General features: G+C 39.5%; 1 protein-coding gene across 23 annotated transcripts in view; it reads left to right on the top strand.

Moving 5' to 3' along the window:
* C2CD5 (C2 calcium dependent domain containing 5) overlaps positions 1 to 21,863 on the top strand; it is a 109,031-nt gene that overhangs the window by 54,233 nt on the left and 32,935 nt on the right. For all 23 annotated transcript variants that reach the window (XM_007517898.3, XM_016185928.2, XM_060194503.1 and 20 more), the window contains 5 exons: positions 2,201 to 2,315; positions 5,655 to 5,750; positions 10,873 to 11,064; positions 17,876 to 18,062; positions 21,685 to 21,849. In XM_007517898.3, coding sequence (XP_007517960.1) covers positions 2,201 to 2,315; positions 5,655 to 5,750; positions 10,873 to 11,064; positions 17,876 to 18,062; positions 21,685 to 21,849 — 755 coding nt within the window. The remainder of the gene's footprint in view (positions 1 to 2,200; positions 2,316 to 5,654; positions 5,751 to 10,872; positions 11,065 to 17,875; positions 18,063 to 21,684; positions 21,850 to 21,863) is intronic.

Raw genomic sequence — 21,863 nt, 5'->3', positions numbered from 1 at the left:
TTTCTTTTTTTTTAATTAGCCACTTAGTCTCACATAGTGTTTGGTTTAATTATCTGCTTTTTTATGTGCCATACAAGGTAAGTTTGATGTAAATAAACTCTGTACTCTATGTGTTTACATGTATCTCTTAGTAATTAGTATTTCATATTTTTCCATTTAGCTATGCTGGCCACCTCCAAATAAATTTTGACCTTCAAACATACATTCTGTTTTTTATTAATTTAAGAAACAATGTCATAGGTTACTTCTTGTGAGTTTTATTTTGACACGAAATAAGCTGCTATGTATTATTTGTGGCACACATTTAGGCAGACCTAACACAGGAACATTTACTTTCACAAAAAACATAGTGCAGTTATTTGCACTAGCAAGTAACATTTTAAATTTCTTGAATAGTTTCAAAAGCAAACATTAGATTCTGTTGTTGTTTAAGCAAAGTTAGGTTTTAAATTTCATAGTTTTTTAAATGTATATAATTGTTTTCTAAACTGAGATGTATTTTTTATATTATCTGTGCTTTTTTTTTTTTTTTTCAAATAACAGTGTACTGATAGATCAGAGCTCCTATGTTAATAATGGTTTGTTCTATGGTACAGAAATTCCTTTTAAGAAAAGGGTGCTAAATAAGTGACCAAGTTGATCTGGAAGCATGTCTGTATAAAAAAGAAAAAAAGAAAACAGATTTGAGAACATTTGTGCAGTTAATGTAGATCTTTGAGTTAGGATTATGAAAACAATTCTTTACCACATAGTCGTATATGTGCAAAACAGGGTAACCTAATTGGTCCCACCCATTTCATAATATTGACTGCTAGTAGCATGTTGTAGCCATTCTATTTTCATAATATTAACTGCTAGTAGCATGTTGTAGCCATTCTATTTTCTTCTCCCTTATTTTATCTTGCACTTTGATCTTTTCCTTAGTTTCCTGTAGTCTGCATTTCTTTCTTTTCTCTTGAAAGAAAGCTTTAGGATAGCTGTCTTGGATACCAAAATTTAATTCAAGAACTGACTGCCATCACTTGTAGTTCTGGCTTTCATCTCTTCACATCTCCCTTTCTCCCTCCCTCTGGAGGAAATAAAATTACATCCTAGGAATGTGAGCTATAGCAGGCTTTTGAATGTTTCTTTACTTTGCTGTCTTCATTGCTTTACTAGTGAGTATAATTCTATTTGTTTTAATTATTTTGTAAAACACATCTTGAAAACTGGATATATGCCTAAATTCAAAAATGGAAAGTATTTGGATTGGTTTCCAGTTTTAAAAGTGTTACCCATGAAAAAATTGCAGGATAAGAGCTAAGCATTTTTTAAATCTACCTCCTAATGTTCCCAAATGGAGCAGGCCACAAAAAGAAACAAATTCAGATATACTGATCATAGGCTGTTTCTAATGTGTCTGCATATAAGATGTTACTATAACTGGCCACTGCTATTTAACCAGTAGTTTGCAGCTCTATGTAAGTGGTCAGATGCTCTACTTATAGTCCTCTGCTCTGTGCAACGCTGGACTTCCTGATTGTATGCAAATATACTTCTGTGGTCCTGAGGCATTTTTTAAACTTTAGAGCCATGCATGGGGTTTTATAGAGTATTACTAGAAATAGGTCCTTGTCGGCAGTAATGAAATAATCTATGTTAATTTTGTACAGTAAAATTTACTTTCTTCTTTTGAAAGGGCCAGTTTCTTTTTTTCTTGTTGTTTTGTATAGGGCCCACATATTTTTAGAGGGATGGCTATAGGTGGCATTCCCTCTCTTTTAATGTTGATACATTTTGCCTTGGAAAAGAACCCAGAAGTGTAGTGGACCATAAAACAGAGACACCAGGAAGTAAAATCAAAATAAATTTATTTATTTATGGAGATGGGCCATAAAGTGTCCAGTCAGCAAGGCACAGCATAGAATATCTTCTTGTTTTCAGATTAGAACCTGGAAATTCTTGGTCTCTACTTTACACTGTATCAAATAGAATATACTTCTACAGATTCCCCTTAAAATGATGAACAGATCTAAGTGGCTTGCTTTCCAGCAATCAAATTTAAGATGTTAAATGCTTCTGAGAAGTAGTATTTTAAAGATGAGAAGTTTTAGAACTTATTATAGAACAATGCCACATTGCTTCTGTTATTTGAAACATTTCTTGTTCCTGTGGACAATCTGTTATCAAGTAGTGAATTGATTTAAAATTTATTTTTCAGATGAACCGGAAACACGAGATGCCTGGTGGGCAGAAATCAGACAAGAAATAAAATCACATGCGAAAGCATTAGGCTGCCATGCTGTGGTGGGCTACAGTGAATCAACTAGCATCTGGTAAGTAAGAAGGGCAACTTGATGTTCTACATGCTGCAGTGTACAGATTGTCTTCTGAAAGTAGAGGAAGCTTTATGTAAATACAGAGGAAATAAGGCTAGTGGAGTGATCCAGGAAGTAGGGTTCTGGAGCTCATCAGGGCTGAAGTGTGTGTGTGTGTATTGTGAATAGCTGGGAAAATTGAATCTACTCCTCTGAGCCTCAGTTTATCTATTGAAATTGAGAGAATAGTGCCTACCAGGTAAGGTTACTGAGGGATTTAGTGAGACTAAAACAATTGCCACAAAGGAAACAGTAACCTTAGACTGATCCCTGTTAACCCCTGCTAGCTTCATCCTCTGAGATCTTTGGAACTCTTGATCCCTTGTTGTAATTGGAATTGGCAACTCTTCACAGTTTTTCTATGAGATCATTCTGCCCTCCTTTATTCCTTCCTTCCTTCCTTCCTTCCTTCCCCTCTCTCTCTCTCTCTTTCTTTCTTCCTTCCTTCCTTCCTTCCTTCCTTCCTTCCTTCCTTCCTTCCTTCCTTCCTTCCTTCCTTCCTTCCTTCCTTCCTTTCTTTCTCTCTTTTACCAAATGTACCCTAACTTCCTCTTGCCAAAAAATGAGTTTTCCTATTTCTTTTTTTTTTTTTTTCCTCCTCCAGGGTTATTGCTGGGCTTGGTGCCTGCACCATGAATCCACCGCTCCTGGAGGCCATTTTTTCCCCCTTTTGTTGCCCTTGTTGTAGCTTCCTTGTGGCTATTATTATTGCCCTTGTTGACGCAATTCGTTGTTGGATAGGACAGAGAGAAATGGAGAGAGGAGGGGAAGACAGAGAAGGGGAGAGAAAGATAGACACCTGCAGACCTGCTTCACCGCCTGTGAAGCGACTCCCCTGCAGGTGGGGAGCCAGGGGCTCGAACCGGGATCCTTACGCCAGTCCCTGCACTTTGCGCCACATGCGCTTAACCCACTGCGCCACCGCCCGACCCCCGAGTTTTCCTATTTCTGTCAAGTTATAAAGGGACTTCCTCTTAGTTCTCAATTCCCTTTTTACCTCCCTTTCTTTCATTAGACTAGCCTCTCCTTAAAAGTCCATGCCATCGCACAGATCAAGGCTTTTCTGCCTCAAAAACATGCTTTCTTATTTGTTTTTTTCTGTGTTATTTCCAGTTAAATAGAATTCTGGCAGCCTGATTTTGTACTTTTTCCCTTACTTGACTTTTGTCTGTACTCAGGATCTCATTACTGTTCAGAACTGTTCCTCCTTATGAAGATTTCAAACTGTAAATTTTGCTCATAAGTCACAATTTAATATTACCTACCTATTCCATTTGCTTATTTATATCTGCTTTATTTCTTATGTATTTATCTTTACCTGCTTTATTTTGACCTTTATCTGAACCAATAATTTTCTCATTCAGAGGGAGACTGTTAGTTGAGAACCCTATTTTCAGCCCCTTCATAAATAAGTTCATAGTAGATAATGTATCTAAATTCCAAAACCTTCAGTCTTCTTTTCTGACCTTCTATTTTGGATGATTCTCATTGGCAGCTAGCTATTACATGGCCAATTTGCTTGTGTTGCTGATCATAATTAGTAGACAAAAGTGGTTGGATGTCACAATATGGACCTAACAGAACTGTTTCATCATCTTCTTTTTCTTTTTTCTTTTTTTTCTTTTTGCTTCCAGGGTTATCCCTGGGGCTCAGTGCCTGCACTGTGAATCCTCTGCTTATGGAGGCCATCTTTTTTTTCATTGTTGCTGCTACTGTTGGATAGGAAAGAGAGAAATTGAGAGAAGAGGGGAAGACAGAGGGGGGAGAGAAAGATAGATGCCTACAGACCTGCTTCATTACTTGCAAAGCAAACCCCCTGCAGGTGGGGAGGCAGTGGTTCAAACTGGGATCCTTGGTCAGGTCCTTGTGCTTTGTACTATGTGCGTTTAACCCACTACATTACCACCCAGCCCTCCTGTTTTATCTTCTAAGGTTCCTTTCTTGTTCTCTGCAGGCCATATTTTCTGCTCTTAAATTGCTGATCTACTCTTGTTAAACTACTAATTTAGCTGTGGCCATCTTGCCTTAATCACCTGTAGATAGTCTTGCCTCAGTCATGGATTAACTAGTATTGTACATGTTCAGGTTCTGGCAGTAGAGTTATAAAATACATGGTTCTTGCCATCAAATTCACAATCTGTTGGACAATTATGATATATGAGGTGCACATCATATATAAAATGTGTTATATTTTATGATTAAGATACCCTAGGATGCTTTGTGATCCCATAGTGCTGGTGGCTAGGGTAGAATTGGAAGAAAGTGCTCATAAAGTAACTGACACTAGAACTGAGTCTGAAGGGAATAATTATATAAATAAGCAACAAACTGAGTTAAGCCCACATAGTGCAAAGTGCAAGGATCCTGGTTTGAGGCCCCAGCTCACGACCAGTCGGCAGAGGGGTCGATTCACAGGTGGTGAAGCAGGTCTGCAGGTGTCTATCTTTCTCTCACCCTTTCTGTCTTCCCTCCACTCTCAATTTCTCTCTGTCCTACCCAACAACAGCAGCAATGGCAACAATAAGAAGGGCATCAAAATGGGCAAAATAGCCTCCAGGAGCAGTGGATTCCTAGGGCAGGCACCGAGCCCCAGCAATAACCCTGGAGGCAATATATATATATATATATATATATATATATATATATATATATATATATATATAATATTATTTATTTTTTGCCATTTATTTTTTGCCATTTTGCCATTTATTTATTTTTTGCCATTTTGCCCATTTTGTTGCCCTTGTTGTTACCTTTGTTGTTGTCATTATTACTATTGTTGTCATTGCTCTTGTTGTTATTGGATAAGACAGAGAAATAGAGAGAGGAGGGGAGACAGAGGGGGAGAGAAAGGCAAACACCTGCAGACCTACTTCACTGCCTAAGAAGCGACCTCCCTGCAGGTGGGGAGCTGGGGGCTCAAACTGGGATCCTTACGCCTGTCCTTGCGCTTTGCACCATGTGCACTTAACCCACTGCACTACCACCCAACCTCCATATATATATATATTTTAGTCTTTCAGCTTTGCCATATTTTAAAGGAATCTGCTTTCATTAATACCACACTTTACCTTTTATAATACCTCTTGATTTTAATGACATTATATTACTTCTGTTTTCTGTCTCAGTTGTTAAGGGGGAGGTGTGACTCTCTGGTATTGTCATTTATCAATAAACCTTTAGTAACATCTAGTACTGTCTAACTTGAATTTAAATCTAAAGTGAGCATTTGACATATATATATATAGTTAGATTGCTTGAAAATGTTAACTGGCTTGTGCTTTTTCTCTTTTATAGTGAAGAGGTCTGTATTTTGTCAGCATCCGGCACAGCAGCTGTACTGAACCCAAGATTTCTGCAGGATGGCACTGTGGAGGGCTGTTTGGAGCAGAGGTTGTCATGGCAGCTGGGATTATTTTCCAGTAGGACCAGAAGGGAGAGGTTGGGGGCGGGGGAGATGGAACAGTGGGTAGTGTTAAAAACAGCACCAGGTGCTTTACTGATTTTTCCCCCTTTTATCACATTATTGGGGGATTAATGGTTTGTGGTACAGTTGTTGATACATGGCTATAATCCTCATGATTGGTGTCTGCAAAACACTGTCATTTCCAGTTCAGGTACATTTTCAACATCACTCACCAGGTCTGTAAAGCCTTCCCCACCCGCCCGCCGCCTCCCTGTCTTTGCTTTGGTGCAATACACTCAATCTAGTCCAAGTATTACTTTGTGTTTTCTCTTTTCTTTCTTTCTTTCTTTCTTTCTTTCTTTCTTTCTTTCTTTCTTTCTTTTTTTCTTTTTTTTTTTTTTGCCTCCAGGGATATCACTGGGGCTTGTTGCCTGCACTATGAATCCACTGCTCCTGGCTACCACTTTTTTTTTTCCAGTATTGCTGTTGCTGCTGCTGATCCTGTTGTTGGATAAGACAGAGAGAAATCGAGAGAGAAGGGGAGATAGTGGGGGGAGAGAAAGATAGATACCTGCAGACCTGCTTCACCACCTGTAAAGCAACCCCCCTGTAGGTGGGGAGCCAGGGCCTCAAACCAGGATCCTTGCACTTCACACTATGTGCACTTAACTCAGTTTGTTGCTTATTTTTAACTAACATATGACTTCAAGGAAAGATTGGGTTTTGCACTGTCCTTACAAGTGTATGTATAGCTACCAAGTGAAAAAGCTTTAAGTGTTTTTTTTTTGCTTGCCAGAATATAGAAATAATTTTGTTTACTTACCCTTTCCATTTCCATTTTTCCTATCTCTAAAACAGAAAAAGATATGAAAGTTTTTTTTTTATAAAGAGATAGGTTGATTTACTAAAGAATTGGAACATCATGTTATATCAAAAAAAAAAAAAGTGAAAGCTTCATGGAAAGTGAGACATATAACTAACTACCTATGTGAGAATGTGGAGGCATTAGCTACAATCGGGTTCCTTATTGATTTGATTACTGCTTCCTTTGATGTCTCAGTTTCTGGAAGTGCTCAAAGTGCTTTCCATATATAAATATAGAAAGCTGTTAGTTTGGTACCACAGCTACTTGGATAAGGTTCCCCCCTTACATTCTTCATTTGCTTTTTTCTAGTTGTAATATATTAGTTTATGATGTGAAAGAAAGCATAAAAGAATCTGATCAAATGTAATATATATTTGTGCATCTCTACATAATAAAGGTTATAAAGAAAGCTGTTCTAACTTCTGGTAGGCAAACAGCAGTCTTGGTCAGTTTCTTTTTTTGCCAGTATTAAAAGTGGTTTTTGACCATGGTATATTTCAGAGCATTAACAAGTCTTAATAATCAGGAATGTCAAGGGGCATTTTGAAAGTGGGACAGTTGTAATGTCGTTTTGAGAAAACAAGCAGTGTGGTGTCCCAGTGCCATAGTCTGGTTCTGACATGTCAGTAAATTTCCTTCTTGAGTAGGGAGAAGCCTACTTAATAGTGACTTCTCATGTAACTCAGTTATTTCTGTATTATTTCATATTGATACAGTGAGTTCCCTGCCAAGGCCCCTCAGTGCCATGATGACATACCTATTTCTAAAAGAGGAAACTTTCTTTTTCTGATATACAATTGTATATATATGTGTGCTTTATCTAATAGAGATAAATTGAGAAATTGAGAGGGGAAAAGGAGATAGAAAGGGAGGTAGAAAGAAAGATAACTGCTTCACTGATCATGGAGCTTCCTCTCTGCAGGTGAGGAGTGGAGGGTCCTTGCACATGGTAACGTGTGCATTCAGTCAGGTGTGCCACCTCCTAGCCCCCTGTTAGAAAATTATTACTAGAGAAATTTTTCTGACTGATTTTTGGAGTTTCTTCTGGGCTCCTGTCTTGATTCATTGTGGTAGCAGTTTTATTTGCTCTTGATTTAACCATTTTTTTATTGATGTGTTTTTTATTTTTCTGTTCTGTCGTTCTTCAGTTGTTGTGTTTTGAGTACAAGTCATGCTATACTAAAGACCTTTATGACAAATGCAGTCACCAACCTCAGAAATTACAATTGTAACTGAAGCAAGGATTGATGCAGTTCAACCAATACCAGTTAGCCAAACAACACCTCCAATCCAAGAAAAAATAGCAACCAAATCCAAGAGAAAAAGAAAGAGAAAGAAAAAAAGGGAAAGCAAGAATAGACAATTATGCAAATCTACTGTCCACTGTAAATTCTAGGGATAGCAAGAGGAGAAAGGGAAGTAGAGAAGACACACACAGACACACACACACACACACACACTCCACTCTGAGTCAGATTTCTTCCCCAAAATAATTCACAAACAAGTATCAGTGAATTCAGAAAGCAAAAAAAAAAGAGGAAAAATAAAAGAAGACATGAACAAGAAAAAAAAAAGAGTAGTGAAAAGAAAGAGTTGTTTTTTTTTAATTAGCTAGGAGGAGGGAAAAAGGAGAGTGGAGGGAAGAGGTAGAGAGAAACAAGTTCCTCTCACAGTGGATAGGACACCCAGTCACCTAGCAATGGAAAAAACAACAACAGTTAATTTTGGTCAACCTGAGGAAGGAGGGGGAAAAGGGACACATGTATTTAATAATAGTAATAATAAAATAGACTAGAGTAAAAAACCGTAACAGTCTGCAGCTTGGACTGCTCCAGATTGGCTGCAGGCAGCCTGAGCAAAGACAGCCAATTGTAAGAAGTATCCATAAAAATAAAAAAATAAAAAAACCTCCAGGTAGTCTTTCCCAGACAGGGGTGAGGCTAGGCTCAGATTGGTCAGGTATTTTGTCGCTGAAATAGAGCTCCAGCTACTTTAAAAGAGAGAGAGAAAGAGAGAGAGAGAGAGAGAGAGAGAAAGAGAGAAAACAAAAAGGAAAAGGCTTGGAATGACACCCCTGGTGAGCAGGGAATCTTGGTAAAGAAAATAGCTCAGCAGGAAGCCTGCTAGGAGCAGTTGTCCAGCCCCAGGGGACTGGTTCTGGGGAGGGGGGGGTGAGCTTTAGAAATAATCAAAAGATACTCCTTTCTTTGTCCCCCGGACTCTGTTTTCTAAACCAAGAGTGTGCTATAGGACTCCTCCTTGGTGTCAACCTTAAGGACCCGTTATTCACCCTCCTGCTGATGGCCCAGTATCCTGCCCTATCCAGAGAATCCCAAGTCACAAGCTACTGCTTGTTGGAGCTCACACCAGCCACTGCTTCCAAGTCGTCATCTTGGCTCCACCCCCTAGAGAAATTTCTGAAAATACAGGAGAATAGAAGAAAAACTCCCTATGATCTCACTATTCTGAGATAGATCTTTTTCGTGTTTCATATACTTGTATAAATTTTAATACTTCTATTTTTATGCCTTATGATATTGTACTATTTAATGTTCAAATTTGTGATATTTTTTATTAAAATTATTCCAGTTCTCATCCTCTGCCCTCCCACCATAACACCTGGACTTTGCATTCAAACAAACCAGAATTAAAATCTGAAGTCTCCTATTTAGTGCTCAGTATGAAATTAGTATCTCCACCAGACTTCAGGCAAAGTTGACTGCTTTTTGCGGCTCTATGTGTGTGTAGTTACTATTTTCTTTTTTTTTTAAAATAGAATTTATTTATTTATTCATGAGAAAGATAGGAGGAGAGAAAGAACCAGGCATCACTCTGGTACATGTGCTGCTGGGGAATCGAACTCAGGACCTCATGGTTGAGAGTCCAGTGCTTTATCCACTGTACCACCTCCTGGACCACTGTAGTTGCCATTTTCTTAACGTTAGAAAACTAAAAGTATTTTGCAACTGTTAGCTCTAATTTTATAAAGGAAACTCTTAGAGGTTAAAGAGTTTTCTCAGACTCAACAAGTTCCACCCAGGTTTGCAGACTTCCCTGTTACTTCTAACATACTTCTATCATCCCAAACATGAAAGAGTAATACAGTGTTTGCCCAACTCCTATGAATTGTAGTATTAATATTCTTTCCTCATTCTGTCTGCTCACCATGCTTTCACTTATAAAGCATTGCTTTCGATTAGAGAGAACTAGGAACTCGCACTTTTCCAGAGCCGTAGAAGATGTGACTTTGCCAGAGTCTGGGGTTCGATTTCTCTTGTCCTGCTTTCCAGAGAGTTAATAAATGAAAAGTACTTAATCATTCTCAAAGGAGTTCATAACAACCTACTCCAGTAACATTTTAGAAAGAATAGGAGGCTATGGGCTGCTCTTGCGGTTTATGTATGGTGTGTATGTTGCTTATTAAGCACAAGTGTTTTGATTTCTTTTTTTGTTTGTTTATTTATTTATTGCCTCCAGGGTTATCGCTTGGGCTCAGTGCCTGCACTACAAATCCACTGCTCCTGGAGGCCATCTTTTCCCTTTTCTTGCCCTTGTGATTTCTTTCTTTCTTTTTTAAAATATTTATTAATGAGAGGGATAGAAGGAGAGAGAGAGAGAGAGAAAGAACTAGATTATCACTCAGGTACATGTGCTGCTAGAGATTGAATTTAAGACTCCATGCTTGAGAGTCCAACACTTTATCCACTGCACTACCTCCCAAACCATGGTGTTTTGATTTCTTAGAGATGTTAAACCCATCTTTTGGAAATTAAAAATTTTAGAGTTTGCTTACCCTCAACATACTATTATTTTTCTTGATGCATTTGTTATTTGCTTTTCAGTCTTTTTTGTTTGTTTTTTCAATGTTTAGGTTGTCAGGTTTAATTTTTTTTTCCTTGGGAATTTTGCATAACTTTTTTTGTCAGTCATTAGAAAAATGTCATTGTTCATACCCAACCCTTTATTTTTATGTTGTATTCCCCAGTGCTTTGGGATAATGGTGTTTTTGTCAGGTAACAAGTCAGCACACACATGAATTGATGCAAAATTATTTTTCAACTGTGTAAACTATCTCTCATTAGAAAGTATGTTACTGATTTTACAGTCATAATTATTATTTGTGATATCTGTAACCTACTGAGACAAATGTCTAATTTGTACACAGGTACTGTACATATGTGCTTCTACAAACATGTTTAGACTTACCAGTAATGCTTTATCTCTTCCTTAATGTGTGGATACAGGATAGAAGAGAATTTGCCTGCAGGCTGTGGGTTCTGCCATATACCATATGATGAACTGAACATGCCATTTCCAGCCCATCTCACATACTGCTATAACTGCCGAAAGCAGAAGGTCCCTGACGTTCTTTTTACAACTATAGACCTCCCAACGGATGCCACAGTCGTCGGCAAGGGTTGTCTTATTCAAGCCAGGTGTGTTATTGGAATTTGTTTGGCTCGCTGAAAGACTGTGGACGATGCTCCCATACTTGCTCTACTGTTTCCTACCTATGTGAGCCTAGGTGGGGTGGGCAATTCTGTGAGCCACTGAAATATAGATTTCATTATATGCTTATATGCATAAAGACTTTGTTAAATCCTTTATAAATACTACTATGAAAACTATTCCTTAGCCTGTCACAGGCTAGGGATGTGACTAAGAATGCTTTTAAGGAAAGATACACAATACATTTTAGAAATGGACTTTTCACCCCTTTTAAACAACAGTCTGTGTTTCTTTTATTACTCCATGTGTCTGTTAAGATTTTTATTTATTTATTTATTTTGCTATCAGGGTTATTGCTGTGGCTCAGTGTCTGCACTATGACTCCATTGCTTCTGGAGTCCACTTTTCTTTCTTTCTTTCTTTCTTTCTTTCTTTCTTTCTTTCTTTCTTTCTTTCTTTCTTTCTTTCCTTTTTATTAGATAGGACAGAGAGAAATCAGGAGAGGAGGGGAAGACAGAGAGGGGGAGAGAAAGAGAGATACCTGCAGACCTGCTTCACTGCCTGTGAAGCGACTCCCCTGCAGGTGAGGATCCTTGTGCTGGTCCTTGCACTTTGCACCTATGCACTTAACCCTTTGTGCTACCACCCATAGGTGGAAGGTTTGGCTTCTGTAATTGCTTCCCCACTGAACATGGGCATTGATAGGTCGATCCATACTCCCAGCCTGTCTCTCTCTTTCCCTAGTTGAGCAGGGCTCTGGGTAAGTGGGGCTCTGGGACACATTGGTGGGGTTGTCTGTCTAGGGAAGTCTGGTCGGCATCATAGTAGCATCTGGAACCTGGTGGCTGAAGAGACAGAGTTAGCATATAAAGCCAAACAAGTTGTTGGCTTTTTTTTTTTAGAAGAATTTTTTTCTTTTTTTAAAAAAAATATTTATTTTTTTATTATTGAATAGAGACAGAGAGAAATTGAGGTGAGGAGAGGATAGAGATGGAGAGAAACAGAGAAACCCCTGCAGCCCTGCTTCACCACTTGTGAAAATTTCACCTTGCAGGTGGGGACCAGGGGCTTGAACCTGGGTCCTTGCACACTGTAGTGTGAGCACTCAACCGGTTGCTGCACCACACAGTCCCACAAATCTTTTTTTTGTTTGTTTGTTTAAAGATTTTATTTTAGTGAGAGGGATAGATATATAGAGAGATCAGAGCACTGTTCAGCTCTGGTTTATAGTGGTGTGGGGCATTGAACCCAGGAGTTTGAAGCCTCAGGCAGGAAAGTCATTTTGCATAATCATTATGCTATCTCCTCTACTCCCATAAACGGATTTTTTTTTTGCCTCCAGGGTTATTACTGGGGCGGGGTACCTGCACTATTTTTCCTATTTCTGTTGCCCTTGTGTTATTTATTGTTGTCATTGCTGTTGTTGTTGTTGGACAGGACAGAGAGAAATCTAGAGAGATGGGGAAGACAGGGAGAGAGACATAGAGACACCTGCAGACCTGCTTTACTGCTTGCGAAGCAACCCCCCTGCTGGTGGGGAGCTGGGGGCTCAAACCAGTATCCTTGCACTTCATATTGTGTGTGCTTAACCTGGTAGGTCACCACCCAACCCCTCTTAAGAATTCTTTTTATGGGCTGAGGAGGTAACATGATAGTTAATGCAAAAGATCTTCATGTATGAGGATGTAATGTCCCAGGTTCAGTCCCCAGCACCACCATAAGCCAGAACTGAGCAGTGTTCTGGTGTCTCTTGCTCATTAAAATAAATAAATGAAATATTAAGAATTCATTTTGTAATGTACAAATAGGAAATACTCAATTGTGGAGGACACACACAAAATGGTTGTAAATACCTAAGTCACACACAACTGCCAGATCACTAGGTCAGTTGACCATTTCTGTCCTCAGGGTGTGTGACATCTCTGCAGTAATCACACAATTGATCACTTTCTTTTCTTTTTTAATCTCCTTGGATTTCATATTACTATGCCTTCCACTCCTTCTTACTTTGATTAGGCTTCAGCCTCCTTATTGAACCATTGTCCTGGGCCTTCTTTCCTCCTTGAACTCATCAGCACCTACAGGCCTACATACCATTGGGATGTCTGTGACTTCCAGATTCTTCCTTTTCTCCTTTTTCTTTTTCTTTTTAGAGAGACAGAGAGGGAGAGAGGGCAGACACCTGCAGCACTGCTCCACCTCTTGTGAAGGTTTCCCCCATGCAGTTGGGACTTAGGACTTGAAGCTGGGTCCTTAATCATGATAATGTGTACTCTGCCCAGTGTGCCACCACCCTACTCTCAGAACTCTCTTCACAACTTCACATCCTTTTATGGCCCTTTTTGATATGTGGTAGACTTCTTATGCTTCCTCCAAATAGCTGCTGTTTTTCTCCACTTCTGTCTTAGCAGGCTCTACTTTGTTCATATGTGAGGCCTTGCTCTGTCCAGTTCTTCATACCAAAAATGGTATTCTTTGTAGTATGTGCACTTAACCAGGTCTGCCATTGCCTGGCCCCAAATCTGGTATACTTTTATAGTGTCCTCTTCCAACCTCATGTTCATTACAAAGTCATGTGGAATCTTCTCTTAAAATGAATTTCTAATCACTTACTTTTCTTCACATTCTCTCCATGTCTCTTGCTATGCATATTAGCGATGAACTTTTTTTTTTTTTTTTTTGTCTAAAAATGGGCCTTGCTGTCATCTCTCAATAATATTTGGGCAGGCAGATATTTTACTCTTGAAATATTTATGTTTTCTGTCATGGTCATTTCTGGGGCTGTTTGCCTGCATAACAAATTCACCACTCCCTATGGCCATGTTGTCCTTTTTTTTTTTTTTTTTTTAATTATAGTGACAATGATAGAGTAAGAGAGGGAGAGAGAAAAAGACTGCTGCAGTCTGCTCCACTGCTTATGAAGCTTCCTCCTCATGAGTGGTGACTAGGGGCTCAAACCTAGTGATTTGAGGTCATTTGTGTGCTTCACTGGCTGGCTGTGTCACATCCTAGACCCCAGATATTTATGTTAAATTTATTCAGCATATTAAAGCTACTCTTCCACTGTCTTCTAACTTGGATTTTTGTTCAGGGATAATCTGTTAGTGTAACTGCTCTCCTATTGAAGGTAGTCCATCTTTTTTCTTATTCTTATTTATTTATGATTTAATGATGTTAGATAAGATTGTGGGATAAGAGGGGTACAATTCTATACAGTTCCCATCACCAGAGTTCTGTATCCCATCCCTTCCGTTGGAAGCTTCCTCATTCTTTATCCCATTCTTTATCCTTCTGGGAGTATCTTTATAGGGTGCAAAGGGTGGAAGGTCTGGCTTCTGTAATTGCTTCTCCACTGGACATGGACATTGGCAGCTGGGGGTTCCAGGACACATTGGTGAGGTCTCTAGACAACCTGCTTCCTATGACCAGAGTTCTTTTTTTTTAAACAAGCATTTTTTTTCAAGTTTTTAAAAAATATATATATTTATTTATTTTCCCTTTTGTTGCCCTTGTTGTTTATCATTGTTGTTGCTGTCATTGTTGTTGGATTTGACAGAGTGAAATGAAGAGAGTTGGGGAAGACAGAGGGGGAGAGAAAGACAGACACCTGTAGACCTGTTTCACCGCCTGTGAAGCGACTCACCTGCAGGTGGGGAGCTGGGGGCACAAACTGGGATACTTACGCCGGTTCTTACACTTTGCACCATGTGAGCTTAACCTGCGGCACTACACCCAACTCCGGACCAAATTTCTTTTGACTCTAACTGGTAACATTGGGCTTCTTGAATCTGTAGATGTATTCTTTCATCTGTTTCTAGAAAATTCTTAGATATTCTCCTATGTTTCACCTTTCCCTTGATATTAAGTCAAACTTTCTTACTGCCTCCATTGTATCTGTTACTCTTCTGATGGTGTATCTTTCTCTTTGATCATTTCATTTTGATTCTTTAATCTCCCAGTCATCTCTAATATGATTTTGAGTCACATAATCACAGTTTATATTAAACTATTTTTAAATTTCTAGTCACTTTATTTTGTTCTTATTAAAGTGTAATATTACATGTTAGATATATTTTTATATCTGAAATCTCTTTGTTTTATATATTTTTTGTGTATTGTCTATTGGATTTTTTGTCCTTTGTTTGCCATTGAGGGTACTTGAAAGCTACTTACAGGGATTATTTGAAAGATGGAAAACAATAGCTTCCTCCAAAGAAAATTACTCCTTGTTTTCCTCAGATGTGCCTAGAAGCACTAGTAGTTCATGATTGTATTAAGCTAAGATGAAAGCCTGAATTTTCCTAGAATAAGCAGGTAATTTTAACTGAGACTGCAGTTCTTTAAAAAGACTTCTTCATATTTGATTCATATTTACCCTTAAGATGTAGACCTTTCCCCTTTTCTTCTTGTGACTGCATTAGAAAAAAAAAAAAAAAGAATAGAAATCTCAATTTACTAGACTTCTACATATCCTCAGGACAAAGTAGCTTCTTTGTTAAGTTTCATTTCTCTTTTTAGTTTTGGCCATTTATTACTGTATAAGTACCACGCACTAACTGATTCCACCACTGCAGCTCCTGCCAGTTATTACTATATCAGCTCTTTGTGATTTTTTTTTTTTACTTTTATGTATGCTAAAATAATTTCTGGGGACTGGGAAGAAGCTTACCTCATAGAGTACACACTTTAATATTGACAAAGATCTAGATTCAAGCTCCTGGCCACCACATGGAAGTGCCATACAAAGGAAAGTTTCACAAGAGGTGGTGTGATGCTATGGTATTTCTCCTCTTGCTTTCTCTCTGGTGAAAGGAAAAAAAAAAGAGTCCAGTAAGAGAGATGGAATGCAGTATGTAAATGCAAAGTGCCAGTGAAGCCTTGGTGGCAATTATAATGATGATACTAATACAATTTTAGGCTCATAGGAGATTACAAAATTTTAGATGAGGTTTTACGTGCCCCTCATCCATTGGTGGCAGCTGTAGTAGAGGAAAAGCTAGGAAATAAAATGGAACAATACTGCTAATTGCACTACAGACCTACTCAGTTTTGTTATTTATTTTAATTTTCATTATTATCTTTATTTATTTATTTGATAGAGTCAGCCAGAAATCGAGAGGTAAGGGGGAGGTAGAGAGGGAAAGAGACAGAAAGACACCTGCAGCACTGCTTGAAAAGCTTTGCCCCTGCACATGGGGACTGGGAGCTCAACCCTGGTCCTTGTGCATTGTTAACATGTGCACTCAACCAGGTGTGCCACCATCCAGCCCTCCGGGCTTATTCAGTTTTTATAATTTTTTAAGGTTTATTTTTTAAAAAATATTTTATTTATTTATTCATTAAGAAGATAGGAGGAGAGAGAGAGAGAGAGAAAAAAAAACCAAGCCAGACATCACTTTGGTACATGTGCTGCCAGGGATTGAACTCAGGACCTCATGCTTGAGAGTCCAGTGCTTTATCCACTGCGCCACCTCCTGGACCACAGTTTTTATAATTGTTTAAGCTTGTTTTGTTATATTTATTTGTTTGTGCATTTTTTTGATAGGATAGAGAGAAATTGAGAGATGAGGGGAGATAGAGATGGGGGAGAAAGATAGACATCTGCAGACCTGCTTCACCACTTGTGAAGTGACTCCCTTTACAGGTGGGGAACCAGGAGCTGGAACTGATAGAGTTCCAGCTTGGTTCCTCTGCTTCGTAATGTAAGAGCTTAACCTGGTGCACCACCATCTGGTCCCTCCTCAGGTGGTTCTGAGACAAGCTACAGGTTGAGAACTATTAACCTGACCAGCTTTACTTGGTAATTTTGGAATCTCTATTTTTGCTTCTGCCTTTTTAGTGTAGTTCTTTTTGTCTCTTATCTACATGACTGCACTCTGTTCTCTGTGTCGCATCACATTTCACGTCCTAAGATGTTTCTCGGATCATACTACTCCTGAGCATCTATTTCCCCAGTGCTGGTAGAATAGCCAGCTCCTTGCTGTGATCCCTGCCCCCCTAACATGGCCATGCCACTTACCTAACAGCCCGCCATTTGTACTTTTCTTGGGCTTCTTCACCTCACTAGAACTACACCAGTGACTTCCTGGCTCTTCTCCTTATATCCCAGCCTCACTCCTTACCTGCCTTCTCCCACTCTCCCCATGCCTTCCTGCCTTTGAGATCTCAGGCAGCTATCAGCCGTCCTTCCTGAGGCCTTCCTGCTAATTATTTTCTTCCAATACCCATTTATTAAATGTAAACAGAGGTTGCCTTGCTTCTTTGTTTACTTCCACCCCAGCTTGGCTAGTTTCCATTCCCATGCCACTGGAGTGTAGCCAGGAGAGCCTCGGGGCATTTCTGTAGCTTGTATATTAACTAATGCTTACCACCTTGATTGGTGCATGGCAGGAGGCAATGTTCAAGTTTTATGAACTCTTCATGAATAAGTTGACTTTTTTCCCCTGTCATTCATCATAGGATCACATGCACTTAGGAAGCCTTTAAATTACATTCTCTAGTGATCGTGTATTTATTTCACTTCTGGAGATTTTTAAAAAATATTTATTTATTTACTCCTTTTTCTTGCCCTTGTTGTTCTGGAGATTTTTTTATTTCCTTTTTCTTTATTAAAACGTGACTTCCAGCAAAAGTGGGCACCTGAGAAAAGTCAGTAAGATTATTAACACAACTTAGTAAACCAGTTTGAAACAAGTAGATGGCTTTCCAGGGACATCTTTTAAAAAGTTTTAAACATTGAGCTTCTTTTTAAATGCCACCAAGAATACTCTCTGCTAACTAAATCATTTTCCTCAACAGGTTATGTCGCTTAAAAAAGAAAGCACAGGCAGAAGCAAATGCCACCGCTATCAGTAATCTGTTGCCATTTATGGAATATGAAGTGCATACTCAGCTAATGAATAAGCTGAAACTCAAAGGGATGAATGCTCTCTTTGGACTGAGAATCCAGATTACAGTGGGGGAAAATATGTTAATGGGTTTAGCGGTAAGTATAGGAGTTTCCATTTCCTTCTGAGAATTTTGTAGTCGTAGTAGATCCTGCTTCATGTGATTTAAGAGTCTTTTAAGCAAGATTCATTCAGGGCAGGACAGTAGCATACGTGGTTGGGCATACATGTTACAATGTACAAGGACCAGGGTTCAAGCCCCTGGTCTTCACCTGCAAGGGAAAAGCTTCATGATCAATGAAGCAAGACTGCTGGTCTTCCCTCCCTTTCCCTTTCCTCTTCCTCACCCTCTGCCTCTGCCTCTTGGTTTCTTTCTGTCTCTATCCTATAATTAATAATTAAAATATATGTTTATTCAGTAAGTTAGTAATATGACAATAAAGGAATAAGTCTTGTGAGAAGTATGATACTCAATCAGTTTATCATCATCACTGAATTATCCCTCTACATACAAAAAATAAGTGTCTTTCACGAGGGGGTGATGAAAATAAATATAGCATAACTGTGATATTAAAATAAATTTAAAACATGTATTAATTAATGAGAGAGAGAGAGAAAACACTAGAGCATCACTCTGATATATATGGTGCCTAGGGAGTAAACATGGGACCTCGTGCTTACAAGTCCTGCTTTCTACCACTGTGCTACCTCTTGGATTCTATCACAAATTTTTTCTAAAAATATATTTTATTTATTTATTACTGAATAGGATAGAGAAATTGAGAGGGAAGGAGGAGATAGAGAGGGAGAGATGCAGAGAGATACCTGCAGCCCTGCTTCACCACTCATGAAGTTTTCCCCTGCAGGTGGGGACCAGGGGCTTGAGCCTGAGTCCTTTCATTTTTTTATTATTATTATTATTATTATTATTATTATTAATGAGAGAGAGGAGGTGAAGAAGAACCAGACAACACTCTGGTACATGTGCTGCTGGGGATTGAACTCAGGACCTCATGCTTGAGAGTCCAATGTTTTATCCACTGTGCCACTTCCGGGACCATAGTTTTATAATAGTTAACAAAGGTCACCTGATATAAAATATTTTATATTTAGATTAACTGTGTGTGTGTGTGTGTGTGTGTGTGTGTGTGTGTGGCGGGGGTGGTAGGAAGTGTTTATTCCATTGTTCCAAAACTAGCATGCTTAGAGAGGACAAACAGCATTCTCTGGAATTTTGGGTTGAATGCCAGCCTGGGTATTGGATGCCTAAGGAAATGAAGGCATTGATCCAGATTTAAAGGTTCACAGAACATTGTGCTCTCAGTACCACACTTTGATGGATAGTCCCAGAAAGCCTAGTTTGTGATCCTGGTCTAATTCTTCTGTATCTGCCTCAATTGCTTCCTCTCCTGATTCTTGCCATCTTTTCCTCCATGGTCACTGGTGACACTTTGACTACTATTGTTTGAATATTTTTTTTTCAAATCTGTGTGATAGTTAATTAAAGCTCAAGGTCCTGGGGCTGGGCGATGGCATACTTAGTAGAGTGCACACATTACCATGAGCAGACCAGAATTTATGGTCCTGGTCTCCACCTACAGGGGGAACCCTTCACAAGTGGTGGGGCAGTGCTTTCTCTCTCTGTTTTCTTCATCTTCCCCATTTGTCTCTATTAAAAAGGAAAAAAAAAAAAGAGAAAGTGGCCACAGGGCGTGGTGGAGTCATCATGCAGGCACCAAAGCCCTAGTGATAACCCTGGTAGCAAGACAAGTTCAAGGTCCTGACAGTCGCCCTGTGGTGAGTGTCACTGTGTGTCTGGCACTGCTGCTCCCAAAACCTGTAGTGTTACTTTCACTTTACAAGAGGAGAAGGGGATACTGTGATAGGTTGATACAGTCACACCTGCCAGCACTGGATTTCAGACCCCGGCCCATCCAGTTCTAGAATCTGTGTCTGCCATCTTCTTAGCTGGTGCTTCACCAGTGAATGCAGCTGAGAAAGTGATGGAGCTGCCACAGAGGGGGTTCTAAGCTGGGCCACTGGAGCTGGGGCCTGGGCCTAGGGATGAACATGAATGAGTCTCCCTCCAGAGGGAATTCCTGGAGCTTTGGGCTGTGCAGGCTCCATGCTAGAGCAGCATGTCCTGCAACATTGGCATCACTTAGTAATTAATCCACAACTTAAAATACAGAAGTCACTATAAACAGAGTCAAGAGACTTGACTTCTCTTTCCCACATTCTATTCCATTTGTTAATACAAATGGATGACAGCTTGATCAATGTTTGCATATATACACACATCTGAATATAACTGCGCACAGGTATGTATCCATACACACTTTTTCTTGTCATGTGTGTTCCCTGATCACTTCTCCATATGGATGATATATAATGGAGAATCAGAAATTAAGTAAGTCATGCAATTAAAAATTGAGAATAGGGACCTGGTGGTGGTGCACCTGGTTGAGCGCACGTTACAATGCACAAGTCCTAGAGTTCGAGCTCTCTGGTCCCCACCTGCACGGGGAAAGCTTTGCAAGTGGTGAAGCAATGCTGCTGGTATCTGTTTCTCTCCCTCTTGATTTCCCCCTTCTCTCAATTTCTGACTGTCTCTATCTAATAAATAATTTTTTTAAATCTTTATTTATTTCTTGGATAGACACAGCCAGAAATTGAGACGGAAGGGGGTGATAGACAGGGAGAGAGACAGAGAGATACCTGCAGCACTGCTTCACTACTTGTGAAGCTTTCCCCCCTGCAGGTGGGGACCGGGGACACGAACCTAGGTCCTTGCGCACTGTAACGTGCTCTCAACCAGGTGTGCCACCACCCGGCCTCCTAATAATTTTTTTTAAAAAAAGAATAAATCTTTATCAAGTAAAGTTTTTTGCCCCCCCCCCGCTTGGTCTTTATGGCAGTAGGGTGGTATAGCCAAAAGTTCTTGGGATTTGGAGTGAGAAACACTCCACATTGATTGACTATATGATCTTGAGAAAATTTCCTTTCTGAACTTCACATTTCTCTTTACCTGCTTTGTACATGTTTCCTTTTTCACTTTTGGTTCTTTAGAGATAGATTTACTCCCTTGTGAAAAAAATAGCTTCTTGTGTATCTATTTCTCTGAACTGTTTTGTAATGTGTTTTATTCCGTTTTTTTTTTTTTTTCCAGTTATAGGGCAATGATAGGTAAGTACGGTCCCTCGTATAATGAAGAGCAAATACTTCTTTTACACAGTGGCCTCACTCATCCAGGGCCTGGCTGACTGACCCCTGGTTTCCTGAGTCCTAAAGGGTTCACATATATCCTGTGCATGAACTGGTGTGGATTTGCATCTTCTGTAGGGCAAAAACAACATTTCTAAATGTGGACACTGAAAGACTTTTTAAAAATTGCCACCAGAGTTATCACTGGTGCTCAGTGCCAGCACTATGAATCTATTGCTCCTGGCAGCCATATTTTCCTTTTTTTCTTTTCTCCTTTTTTTCTAATTAGACAGGACAGAGAAAAAATGAGAGGGAAGGGAGAGAAAGAGAGAGATATTTATAGACCTGCAGCACTACTTGTGAAGCTTCCCCCCTGCAGGTGGGGAGCAGGGGCTTGAACCCAGGTCCTTCAGCATGGTAATGTGTGCACTCAACCCAGTGCAACACCGCTCAGCCCCTAACAATAGTTATTCTTTAGATATTTTATTCTTACCTACTCTCTGTTGCTTTTCCAAGTCGGCCACTGCTGTGTATTTAGCAGCCTTACCAATGCCTGGTGGCATTCAGATTGCTGGGAAGACCCCCAGTGATGGCTCCTACGAGCAGCACATCTCCCATATGCAGAAGAAGATCAGTGACACAATCGCTAAGAACAAAGAGCTGTATGAGATCAATCCCCCGGTAAGTCAGATAAA

Source organism: Erinaceus europaeus, chromosome 7 (genome assembly GCF_950295315.1).
Source record: "Erinaceus europaeus chromosome 7, mEriEur2.1, whole genome shotgun sequence".
Taxonomy (NCBI): domain Eukaryota; kingdom Metazoa; phylum Chordata; class Mammalia; order Eulipotyphla; family Erinaceidae; genus Erinaceus; species Erinaceus europaeus.
Note: the sequence above shows the minus strand (reverse complement) of the source record. Positions and strands in the feature narration are given on the sequence as shown.